Below are 13532 nucleotides of genomic sequence, written 5' to 3'. Positions count from 1 at the left end.
ATATGAGCAACGGCATCTTTTAAGTAAACCGCTATAGAATAAAGAAGTTCTTTTTTCCTTAGGCCATTGAGTTTCTGTCAACAAACGATTGAAAGTTGTTAAATAACTCAGTAAATTCTTATTTCCTTCTTTGAGATTTGAAAGCTCATTATCACTTGCTTGTACGAATGTGTGTTTAGCAAATAATTTATTCATGGTTGATTTGAAAACTGGCCAATTATATGAAATGTGATAATTTGTATCGATTAATGGAATGGAACAATCAGTTGCTACCCCTCCCAATTAAGAGAGGAAATTCGTTTTCTTCTATTCATTTCTGCATTTCTGAATGCAGATTTTGTAACATGTTTCCTAGATCTTGTTCCTTAGTAGTATCTCTCATCAGAGCCTGTGTCATCTCATGAGTATCAATATGATCTTGGTCTTGGTCCATATCTCCCAAAAGGAACTTTAATTTTTGTGACTTGGCCTTCTGTTAGAATGCCACTCACATGAAACCAGGGTGTTCCTCTGGGGAGATGAGACGTTAAATCCCAACACACCCAAGACTCCACTCCTGCTACAGTGGTAAAAAACACACTAAGCGTGAGAAGAATCCTAGTGGAAAGTGGAATGGTAAGAGAAACGAGAGAGAGAAAAACACACTACATTCTTCAGATTGATGTACTTTTGATATTCTGGTAAGTTCAACCTTTAGCAATGACTGGTACCGGAGAATAATGTTATGCATTCTTTGTCTACAAAATGCACATAAATAAATGATCAAACAAAAAATAAGCTCTTTTTGTTTATCGTCAACTTTCTTTGTAATGAGCATTCTGTCTTGTTCTTAATCAGTACCTCTCACAAACGTGCTTGTACTTCATATAGGGAGTTTATTCACTCTGCAAATAATAGCTGAAGTAATTCAATACGTATTTGAATATCAACTATACTTGAGAAGAGAGAAATAAAAACATTAATATCTACAAATGTATTTCTGATTTTACCCAAATGTTCGAACAATCCAATGTTTAACTTATTGCATATAAATGCTCTCTCCAAATTGGTTTATAGTCCCAAAAGAATGATTTGTTAAAGTTCTAAAGATTAATAATTCCAAACTCAGTTCCAAGTTCAATTTCGCTAATATTGCGGCAATCGTAACACAAAAGATACCTGTCAATTGTAGAATCGGCATCCGCAAGACGCGAGGGCTGAAAAATACCTAAACCCCTTCCGTGCTCATGACGGCCCCGGCTGTCATGAGTCAAGGTGGGCGTGTGGGCACGACGGCCGGGGGCCATCCGAGCCATGACCGTGATTGTAATGTCCAGCACTGCAGCGGAATTTGCGCTACAGCCAAGGTGTTAATCCTGACTGTCCGTTTTCTTTTTCTTTCAGGGTTTAGAAGAGATCCGGAGACTAAGCTGGACTTCCGGTGCGACGTGGGACTCGGGGATGTTGCCGGGGCAACTCGCGCTTCAGGGAAGACGGACGTAGAAGAAGATCGTAAAGGGGGGCGTGGAAAGGGAGTGTGGCCGAAGATCAGAGACGGAGAAAGGAAGCTCCGTTCTCTAATGCTGGATTCCAGGTAAGTGGGAACGGAGTAATGAGGCCAAGCGTTTCCATTGTTTAGATGCTCCTATTTATAGCTCAGGAGTGGATGGGGTAACACGTGAGGCTGCACCCAGCAAACTGTCAACCGGCAAGATGCAGCACATGGATAACTGTCAAATTATTACAAGTGGGAGAGGGACTGAATGTTTAATCATGCTCAGTCATGATTCTGTTACCATACGAATCCACTATTTGCTTTTGCCCCTGACCTAAGAATGTCTGAAGTCAATATTCATTAAACAATATTCAGAACAGACATGCCAGTACATGTTATGATGCAGTAATCCACTCATTACGTACACAATAATCATTCTGCTCAGAATACTGGCCATGCTCAGTGCACAATTTGAGTACTGGCCATGCTCAGTGTACAATTCCTAACATCCCCTTTTTTCTCTTTACCTTAATGATTTGTCTAGTGGGGTAGGGCTTTGTAAAGGAGACTCCCCGAAACTTGAAACAATGATATTCAATTATCAATTTATCAATCAATTTATATAGCACGCTAATCACCCGCTAGGGTCTCAAGGCGCTGGCGGAGAGGGGTCCAGTACTGCTCGAAAAGCCAGGTCTTGAGTTGCTTCCTGAAGGAGAGATGTTCCTGGGTCAGCGGTAAGTGGATGGGGAGGGAGTTCCATGTCTTGGCCGCCAGGTAGGAGAAGGATCTTCCTCCGGCGGTGGCTCTGCGAATGCGTGGTACGGTGGCGAGTGCAAGGCTGGTTGATCGCAGCTGGTGGGTGGGCGTGTAGAAAGTGAGGCGGTTGTTGAGGTACTTGGGGCCCAGGTCGTGGAGAGCCTTGTGTGCGTGGGTGAGGAGTCTGAACGGGATCCTCTTGCTGACGGGGAGCCAGTGCAGGTCTCTCAGGTGGGCGGAGATGTGGTTGTGAGCAGCCTGCTGTACGAGGACGAAGACATTTTGTTAGATTTAACTCTAATTGGATTACAAAGGTGACTTACTGAGTTAGGACTTTGTTCAGATGAGTATTTTTTTTAAATAAATATCTTAAAAAGTAAAATTATGGTTTTTAGATATCTGGGATGCCTAGTTAAAAAGAAATATGCACTGGTTCTTGGGGAAATATAAACTTGCTGTGTGAAAAGTTGTACCCATACTTAGGGAGAATTTTTACAAGCAATTGCTCCAAATCTTGCAGGAAAATACATTTTGCTCATGTTCTATCAGTTTATAAAATTGAAATTCCTCCTGCTTTAAGTTACGCCCGGGAATCAGTAGATTAACAGCAGTGGGATAAATTTGAGTAATCTGAGCTGTGCAGCCCCTTTAGCGGTGTTTCGGCTAAAATTTGGGCTACTTTCCACATATGTGTTCGCTATGGCTGCGTGCCTCTGATGGAGCAATGCACTACTGAACAGTGTTGAGAACCAGTTACGGGTAGCACTGCATGAGGAAATCTTTTCCACCCTGAAGGGAAAAAGTGTCCTTTTTAGGAATTATGAGAAAGCTGTAAACTTGATTAATTTTGAGAATAGTGGCAGGGGCTCTCTTCCTAAACAGGTTTTGAAAACTCAAATTAATAAAACAATTTATGTAGTCTCTCGCAAAAGGGATACGGCACTGTGAGCAAAACACTCCAATAACGTCATCATAGTGGTGAGTAGTATTTATAAACAGCCCCAACACTATGTTAAATGAAATCTCCCCCATGGTGTGCGTAGAACCATCGTGCTGCAATGGCTGAATCTGCTTCCCTTGTGAATAGTAACTGGAGCATTGGAGGGTCTCCCAAGACAGGATAAACTTTGTCACTTATGTGGTACCTGGGTGCTGGATTGAAACCATTTCTTGCTTGTCTGCCCCCTACTACAACCTTTACGATGTCAATTCTTAAGACCTTTGTTCCTAAAGTATAACATTGCTACAGCTGAGGAGGCCTGAAATTGTCTACTTGCTCCCCCCTCCGAACCAGTGTCTTCAAAATCTTCAGTTTTTTAAAACAATTTTTAAATATATCCTAGAGAAGGATTATGTTGGTCCACTTAGTTGAAGTTGTTTGCTTATGTTTCTCTCTGGGCAATATCTAATGAATCCTTGTGGTAGTATTATCGGGTCGTTTTTATCGGACGGTTGAATTTGTTAGAGTATTCAATGATATGATATATCTCACACTGATTACGTTATGGTTATACACTAAATGGTTTATGAACTTGATACTGTAGTTGCACGTTTGCACTTTCATCTTTTCGTATGCTGCTATGAATACTGCCATGCACAATTGAATACCATTTAGCCAGAAATGTTTCATCTTTTAGGCTTTTTGCATGTAAACTGAATATTAATCAGTACTGTTCAAGGATTCTTGAAATTGCTATCGTGCTCGAGCACTTGCACTTTTTGTTATCCTGTATGCTGCTGTTTATGGTGTACTGTATATCGCAATTTAGAACTTTTAAAACTCTTTGTACTTCATTGTACTTTATTCTTCATTGAATCAAATGCATTGTTTTCTTTTTAGCATTCTCGTAATGTACAGCCGAAGTCGTCCAAGAGTCTGATGGTATAATTCGCTTTGCCCTGCCCTTGTTATTCTTGTAATTAAAATGACTCTGAAATTGAATTTGCGATCACATTCCACCTCTTTGTAATTTTAATGCAACCATGATTCTTCTAATATTTTATGAAAACTGTAATCGCTGATGTTTTATGTCTTTTTATTCTGTTTTTAAGTGATGATTGATTTGATAAATTGGAGTTGTTTGTATGTGTTTTTATGTGGAACTCCTTGGAGCTCCAAATCATAATAAAATAATTGAATGGAATTGAATATCCATGTGTTTTTCCCTCCACTCTGCTGCACTTTGCGCACATGGTATACTTCTTCCCCACCTTCCATGTTGCTTCTGCGCCATACCCTCCGTGCTGCTTCTCCCATCTGCGCCCCTTATGTTGCTTCCACTCCACCAGTGCCTTGTGTGCTGAATTCCCATACAAATGCCCTCTGCTTCGCTTGCCCCACTCCTACCTTCTACCTTGCTTCTCCATAGTCAGGTTAGAATGAAAAATGAACACTTTAGTGCTACTTTTTATATTTACTTACTATTCAATTCTGATCAATAAATGAAAAGTAAAAAGCGCATACGTCATTTTGTGGGCACGTGCATGCATAGTGCGTCGGTCTACAAAATGATGCAGCCTGCTGGGTCATAGGCATTTTCCCTATCCTCTTTAGCGATACTGCATAGCATCGGGGCTACTGCATAGCACTGCTAAAAGAAATTGGCTCCTCCAATAGGCCCCAAAGCAAGAACTGCTGCTTTGCCAATGCTTGTTCTTTCCCAGGAGTTGGTGACGGCACCCTTGGTTGTGACGCATAGTGTTGTCTGTGCTCAGTGAAGCAGTGTTTGCGTGCTTAATCCCAGGGATATTTTGAGAATGCGCAACAGCAGTTTGGCTGTGCCCTGAGACGTGCAGAAGGGATAATAAGAGGACAGCTCATAACTCTGGCCTTTATGGCTATTGGTCAACAGGCTGATGTTAGCCCAAGCTTTGTTCCCTCCATTTGCCATGCTCTTCTGACCCGGAGGTTTTACAACTTTCCACTCTCTGTGCTACTCAGAACCCCTCTGCCTTCGGGTTAATCATTCCTCCGCCACTATCTGCCAAAAGTTCTTATCTCTTCTGCTGTCATTCTATAACAGGGCCCGCTTATCAACCTGCCCAGAGTCACGTGGCCACGACTGCCCTATCAGGCGCCTGGGATCTCCTGACAGGGCCCATCCTGAAGAGGGATGCTGGCACTGCAGCAGGTCACCAATACTGGAAAAAGTACAGAGTCCGTGGGCAGACACACTACCTGTCACTTGCTGAATTCTGGGACATTTTTTTGCTTCTCCGTCAACTTTCTCTGGAGGTTACTGCGGCCTGCGGCGTCCCAAGGCCAGAAAAGTTTACCAGCCACACCTTGGCATAATCAATGCACTATACTCTCAGCCCAAGGGCACTGTATATTTGCAGCGGACCATGTCATCAGGGACTCGCATTGGCGCCGGGCAGGACTCCGCAGAGCATGGGGTGACCACCGGTAAGTGTATTTTTTGCACAATTTGTCGCGTGCGTATTCCCCACTTAAATTCGATGGTATGAATTTCAATGCGATCTTCTAATTTCAACATTTTGAGGAAAAATCCAAACTTAAAATGTGCTATTTCAAAAGGAAGCTGTGGGATTATATGACATACAAATGTGTTATGTTTAATTAATATGTGTGGTAGTGCTGCGCGTGCACTAACCATGTTGCCCGCCTGTACTAAAGTGACGCTGTGCGCGTGCTTTTCGGTTACACAAAACCTCAATTCAAAAAATGCCAAGTGCAATATTTAAAACAATCCTGCAACCACGAACCAATCGCAAAGCTTCTTATTAAAATCACCTGGCTTCCAAGTTCTCCTTTTGTGCAGCTGTTTAGATGTAGTAGGGGACAGACCAGGGAGCAGTTAGACTATTATTTGTTTAAGATACTTACATAGTTGTAAAATTTATTTAGAATACTCGGCAAACAGTTTTCTGACAGCAATGTTGTGTGTGGAATTGTGCAAACGTCTCAAAGATGGGACCTAATGGTGACACCCAAGCACCCAAGCAAGGCCTTAAGGATTGTGGTGGTGTGGAGAGGGGGTTAAACAATCAATACATATTTTGGTGGGATGTCTTCTTGTCCTAATGATTGTCTGCTGTACTTTGCACAGAGATAGATATCCGATGCCCAACTATACGGAGTTTGATGCTCAGTGCAGCAAAGTGAGTTTTCTTGCATATTTGAGCGCTGTTTACAACCAATGAACCTTGTTGTAAGTTTGTATATCCTGCCCGTCGTTATTAACTTTGTTTGGCTTTTTCATTGTTTAAAACATGTTGCACTGTTTCTTTCACTACTGTTTTAGACTAGTTTAAACATATTTGTCACTTTTTTAAAATTGGAAATCCATCAAAAAAATTCTGTTTTTGTATATTTTGTGAGCTTGTGATCCAAAGCGACAGTGGTAGGATTTTCTTTACAATGGCAGTACATATATCGACATTTTCTCTGGAAATCGTTTCTTTAAGGGATGGGGTGATCATCGGCATGCATTACAATCTAATGATATATATGCATTAACACAAATTCATATGATAGTTTTTTCGGAATATTCAATTGGTTTAGGCTGTTGCAGAGAACCCTGTGCAATGTGCAGCTTTGAATTTGGGTAGGGCTGAGTCAGCCTGTTATCCATGCAAGAGCGATAACGTGCACTGAGATGGGTGATACTACCTGTTGCTACATAGTACCAAGAAACAATGTATGTTGCAGATTGCACTACACAATTGGCTTTTCTTCAATTGTAATACTATCATAGTTTTATCACACTTTTTTGGACATGCTCAGGAATGGCCTCTGCTACATGTAGCACGCTATAAAACTGATATATAAATAAATACATCATCAAGCAAGGGCATAGGGCCATATGTATCAACAAACTCTTTTGCGATTCCGAAATAGAGATTTTTAAGGAATCGCTATCTAGGAATCGCAAAATGGTATGCATGAAGAAAAACGCTATTTTTTAGCGATTCCTTAATCTTCCTTATTTGCGAATTCGCATTTTGCGAATTCGCAATTAAGGAATAATTTCCAATGCATTCATATGGGCCAGGAGGCCCATAGAAATGATTGCGAAATAATTCTCAAATTGCGAATTCGCAATTTGCTAATCGCAATTTGAGAATTATTTCAAGGGTGCAGGGGTGTCTCAAAGACACCCTGCTGCACCCCTGAAATGTACATGTGTGTGCATATGGCGCACATACATGCCCTATGGACATGTGTGTGCATCACATGCCACTTTAAAAAATGCCAAATTGTGCATTTTTTGAAGAATTCACAAGTTACCATCAACTACAAGTTGGTGGTAATTTGCGAATTCTTAACCAAAATTCGCTACCCAAAAATGCTACATACATAGCATTTAAGGAATCGCAAAATTGCGATTCTCTAAATGGTATGGCAAAATAAGGAATCGCACAACTTTGCGATTCCTTATTTTGCGAATATTTCATACATCCCAAAACATGCAAAAAGGCCGTTTGCGATTCGCAAAAGGCTTGATACATATGGCCCATAGTGTTCACAAAAATATAGAGTGAAGAGGGTTATGGCGAGGTGAAATGTTCATTATGTTGTTATAACCTCATGTAATTTCTGGCATTTCGCATTACACAAATTACGCAATTACGCCACGGTATGCTTTTTTGGATAAAAATCCTATTGCGGGAATATGGGAATAATGGGGATAAATAGAACACCAGAAACTGTTTATAACACGTTTTTGTTCGCTTTCAAAATACACACGAGGACGCATTTTTCACCAAAATATAGAGCTTGGTTCCAGATTTTCATTTGATGTCATTCCCTGTAAATTTCCCGGCGGTTTTTGCGTAATTACGCAAAAGTAAATTACGCTTTCTTTTCGCACGCTTCAAGCGGGGGATTTTCATTAAGATACCCATGCCATGATGGACAGGGTGAACCGCGGCTTGTTAACTCCGAACTAATGCACTGTGCAACTGTTAACATTCATTCATTTGTAAATGCACGGACAAATATGGAATCCATTGATAGACTGCCCTGAAATCACTGAGAATATAACAGAAGGTCACACATATAGTCGCGTATCAATGGAAATGTATAGTACCATACAAAGAGTGTGAGGGAGTTAGAGACCCGAGAGTAAAGGGGGGTCAGAGAAAGCGGAGTCTAAGAAAACTAGAGTGAGCAGGGTCATGGGACAGAGACAGCACAATGTAAGAGAGCTAGAGACTGAGCATTTGAAGGGTAACAGTGAACAGAAACAGACTCAATCTAAGAGAGATTGTTAGAGAGAGCAGATTCTTGGAGAACCATAAAAAGTGATGACTAAAAAAGTCAGAGCTAGGAGTCCAAGATTTGTAGAAAGCAAGGCCTATACAAAAAAAGGAAAAGAAAAGTGTATGAGAAATAGAAGGAAACACTAAGAAAGTCACAGAAAGCACAATCTAAGGGAGTCGGAGCTATTTGAGTTTATAAGAGCAAGAGAGGAAGCATTGAAGAGAGTCTGATAATGGGAAGTCTAAGAGATTCAAAGAGAGTGAGTAAGTGAGTCAATGAGAGAACACAGTCCAAGAGAGCTAGAGAGTGATGTCTACAAGAGTGAAAAGGGCCAGAGAGACTCAAATAGAAGAGAGCAAATTCTCAGAGTTCATTCTAAGAAAAATAAGGGAGAGAGAGAGTTGGAGAGTAAAAGACCAGAGACACAGAGTGAAGTCTATGAACCTCTTTCAGAGAGTTCAGCGTGTAAGGGAATCCGCAAAAGTATAGACTACAAGAGTTAGGGATAGTAGAGTGTAAGAATCAGAGAGAGGAAAGCGCCATAAAGGGAGCGAGAGCAGTATATAAAAGAGCCAGAGAGAGCATAGTGTAATGAATACTGATAGAAGACTCTAAGGGGAATATTCTCAAGCTCCTATCGCCACGGTAACGTCACTTTTTCTGACGTTCCGTGGTGATAGGGTCAGCGCCTTATTCTCAAGGCAGCGTTAACCCACTTAACGTGGCTTTGAGCCACGTTAGGTGGCCACGTTAAATGGGTTAATGTTGCCTTGAGAATAAGGCCCCTTTCACGCTAAATTTAGCATGACTGGGGTGTGCAATGGGTGTTGCGGTGGGCTTTCCACCACAACACCCATTGTGATTGACGCTGCCACCTATTATCAAGGGCAGCGATAATACGTGGCAGCGCCACACTTAAGACCAGAATAATCCTGGTCTTAAGTAGATGAAACGAGGAGAAATGCTATATTTCTCCTCGTTTTTGCTTTTCCCTTGTGTGCTGCCTTGTGCAACATGCATTGGTAAAGCAAAATGGTATTTCAGGAATGTTCATGTGTAGAAAGGGGCACCTTCCTGTACATGAATAACCCTTCACTGCACACAGACATCCTTGCACTCTGGTGCTAGGATGTCCGAGTTGGCGCTAGTCGTGAAACTTAGCGCTATCGCAAGGGGAAACGCCAGGCTGCATCACATTCTTGAGGATAGGGTGCAGCCTCACGTTTCCGAAGTGGCGGTGAGAGGCATTAAGCCAAGGAGGCTAATGCCTCTCACCGCCACTTCCTTGAGAATATCCCTCTAAGAGACTTAGCGATAGGAACAGAGATAAAAGAGTATAAGAGATTTACAGTAGTGTGAACTTAAATGAGTCAACGAAAGAGCAGAGTCTAAGAGAGTCGGAGAGAGTGACTTCCCCGAAAGTGTAAGAGGTTCCAAGAGAGCTCAGGATGAGAGCAAACTTTCAGAGAGTCAGAGAGAGTACAGTCTAAAAAAGACTGAGTGCCCGATTCATGAAGGTACTTCTGTGAAGTAAAGTTATGAGTGCGGAGACTCTGCACTCATAACATCACTACATGTAAATCAGGCTCTTAGAGAGCAGAGCTGACAAATCAAAGAGACCAGTGACAGATACCCTTTGATAGAGTGGCATGTAAGAGAGTCAGAGAAGTATAGAATAAAAGACATAAGAAACAGAGGAGTTTCAGAATCAGAGTGAGAGGTGTAAAAAATAGAGAAAGCAGTATATGAAGGAATCTAAAGGAATAAGAGGGAGAGGAGTGTAATACATTCAGTGCCCGATTCACAAATAGTTAGACCAAAAGTTTAAATTTAGACCTTTAATCCAAGTTTAGACCTAACGTCTAACTTAGACCATAATTCTAACTTTAGTACTTTTCAGTATTCACAAAGGTAAGTTACTAATAGAAATGTTACTACTAGAAAACTTACTAGTAGTAAAGTTACTACTTGTAAAATTACTCGCAGTAAAGTTACTTGCAGTAACTTACCTTTGTGAATACGGAAAAGTAGTAAAGTTAGACTTTTGGTCTAAGTCAGACGTTAAGTCTAAAGTTAGACTTCAGGTCTAAACTTAGACTTCTGGTCTAACTTTACCTTTGTGAATCGAGCCCTCAGAGAGAGGAGTCAAAAAGCAGAGCTATAAAAAGAGTGCCAGATATGTTTAGAATAAAGAATGAGAAGAGAGGTGGCAGAGAACAGTGGGGAAAAAGATGCGAAAAAGCGCCCAAGTGCACCTGAGAGCACCACAAAGAAAGAATTGGATTAAACAGAATCAGTATCCCGGGTGAAGATACCAAGAACGGCAGATGAAAAACTAGAGTGAGAGACTTAGGAACAAACTCATAGAGTTAGAAAGACCAGTAGAAAAAGAGCTAGCAAAACATGAGAGAGAAAAATCAGAGCAGAGAGAAAGAATTTGTAGCTAGAAAAGTGCAAGCGAGACAAACCATGTGGTCACAAGAGTAGGGGTTGTTATCACTAGCTGCGTAAGACTGCCTGGCATCAATGACGCAGCCACCATCCTAGTGTGGTTTGATTCCAAATCAAACGTTTGCACTGGGAGTTTTGTTTGATAAAAACATTTTATGAGTATGCGGTTATTTGTTTGAACTGCGGTATAATGGTGGCTCATTCCAAAGGTAGGAGTGAACTGCACCTGGCCGGCTGTTCACTGAACTCAGTCAGAGCTGGCAGGTGTAACTGCTTCCACAGAAACTGAAACGTGTTCAACACTTTGGAATTTTGAAACATTTATAGGACTGGAGAGAGAATAGAAAGCAAAAACACCACACATAAACAAAACAAATACTGAGCTGGAAACCAAATGTAAAATGGTGTGTGCGAAGTCACAAAATTAAAAATGTATATATATTTCACGAGCTTCCTAAACATCGCAAATAAAAAAAAACAAAGTCTAGAAAAAACTTCTGCTAAGAGTATTATTACGGGAGATAAATTCTGCAAAACACCTGGGGCAGATTTATGATAACTGGCGCATCCCCAGGGATACGCCAGTTATTTTGCGCCGCTGCTCCGCTACCCATGGTGCGCCGCATTTACAATGCGGCGCACCATGGGGCAAAAACGGCACAGATGCGTGACACATCTGTGCCGTAAAGGTGGCGCATTGCTGGAGTTGCATCGCAAGCGCGACGCAGCTCCAGCAAGGCTCGGGGGTGCCCCATCTTTACAATGCTGCGTCAAGACCTACGCCTGCTTCAAGCAGGCGCAGGGTTTTGACGCAGCATTGGCCTGAAAGTGACTGAGTGAAATCTTATAGATTTCACTCAGCCACTTTTGCGAGGCGCACCTGCCCCGGAACGCCCACCCTGCGCCGGAACGCCCACAAGTGGCGCAGGGCTTTACAACGTGACGCAGATGCGTCACATTGTAAATGGGTCGTAGGGATGCGCCACGTTTACGCCGCAGTTGCGTGACGCAAACGTGGCGCATTCCCAACATAAATCTGCCCTCTGGACTTTTTGGAAGAAAATCACTCGTAAAACAATAAATTGTCTTGCAAAGCATGTTAATTTTTTATGGTGCCATTGTCCACAAAGCAAAGTTGCAAAACTCACTACATTTTGCAAACCTAGTATAGTGCAGAGTTTACCAGTTTATGCCTGACAAGTTCGTTGGCTAAGTTTGGAATTTCACCCAGCACTTCTACAAACCAGATAAAAAAAAATTTATTTCAATTAATAATACTTTGCAAATAGAGTGAGTGTATATCACAGATGTGGCCGTTACTCAATCTATGGTATTGAATAGTTTAAACTGTACATAATGTACATAAAGTCCAGAACCAGGGATAGCACAGCTGAAACGGCTTCCTTTTCCTGCGGTTATGAAAGCACAAACGTGAATAATTAATGTCAGTTTCTTCAGAGGTTGCTTTTGTCATATTTTTGGATTTCTTCAGAGGTTGCTTTTGTCATATTTTTGGATCAAGTGTCTGCTAAGAGCGGAATGTACATGATTTGTGTTTCTAAAGCACCTACAATTAAACGCAGTTGTGTTATCGGCATCTACGGGTGTATCAAAGGGCATACAGAAAGCAGTGTTGTTATTGTGATTTCCATCGGCACATTGGCATCTCAGTATGCCGCACCAGGCACCGGCATATCCAACATGGCGACCACACACCTACGCTATCATGCAATAAAAGATAGCGGCGCGCCCTACTCTACCATAGTAAAAGTTTAATATTCAGAAAGGAGAGCAGAAAATGCAAGACTGCATTCAGGGGCGTAGCTTCAGGTGGGTGTCTGGGGTGTTACACTCCCCCCTAATAAATGTATTTTCTGAAGAATTGCTGGGTACAGGTGCTTGCAGTTGGGTGTAGGGTAGGCCTGGACGGCAAATTCCGTTCCGCTCGGGGAATTTGGGGAATTTCGCGTTCTGCGGAGAACGCGGAATTGCCGAAAATTCCGTATTCCGCGGCTTAGTGGAATATTTTGCTTGTTCACGCTTTCAAAATGCGTATTTGCAAGATATTTTTCCCCGAGCACACAAACAGTGTTCGCGAACAGGAAAAAAGCATTGCGAACAGGCGGAACAAGCAATTCAGTGTGTTTGCGGAACTTTTGCGTACTCGCTGAGATGTTTTACCGTTTCGCAGAGCTTTGCGTAGCGCGACTACGCAAATTCCGCCCACCCCTGGTGTAGGGAGGTTTCTGTCACATTTCGCCTCAGATTTTTGCTTGCACACTATCTCATTTCAGTTTTAAAAGTCCCAAAAAATGTTTAATTACAACATATTGTGTTTCTCTCACTTAGCACTCCTTCCAATCCGAATCATCAGATTGCGCAAACCTACAGAATAATGCAGGCACATTTTTCTTTCCTTTTTAGTTACAGATACAACTCCGAACCAGCACTGGAGGGGAAGTGAAAGCAATGGGTTGGATATCTGTAAGGGGCATGGAAGCAATGAGGGAGGATGAAAGCAACATGGAGTTGGGGGATAGCTACATAGAGGTAGGGGGAAGCATTTGGGAGAAGCACAAGTGTGAGCGCAAGAGGGAGGGGGTGGAAAGAAGCAGTCTGAGA

At 42.0% G+C, this 13532-nt stretch overlaps 1 protein-coding gene across 3 annotated transcripts in view; it reads left to right on the top strand.

Annotated features, from left to right (window-relative positions):
* The first annotated feature begins 5351 nt into the window (after positions 1 to 5351).
* Positions 5352 to 13532, top strand: part of NR5A2 (nuclear receptor subfamily 5 group A member 2) — a 354769-nt gene continuing 346588 nt past the window's right edge. For 2 of the 3 annotated variants that reach the window (XM_078641017.1, XM_078641008.1), the window contains exon 1: positions 5352 to 5639. In XM_078641017.1, coding sequence (XP_078497143.1) covers positions 5579 to 5639 — 61 coding nt within the window. In that variant the 5' untranslated portion in view covers positions 5352 to 5578. The remainder of the gene's footprint in view (positions 5640 to 13532) is intronic. The other variant, XR_013594278.1, reaches the window with a different exon arrangement.

This window comes from Lissotriton helveticus, chromosome 1_1, assembly GCF_964261635.1.
Source record: "Lissotriton helveticus chromosome 1_1, aLisHel1.1, whole genome shotgun sequence".
NCBI lineage: Eukaryota > Metazoa > Chordata > Amphibia > Caudata > Salamandridae > Lissotriton > Lissotriton helveticus.
The sequence above is the reverse complement of the archived record's forward strand: the minus strand, read 5'-3'. Positions and strand labels throughout refer to the sequence as shown.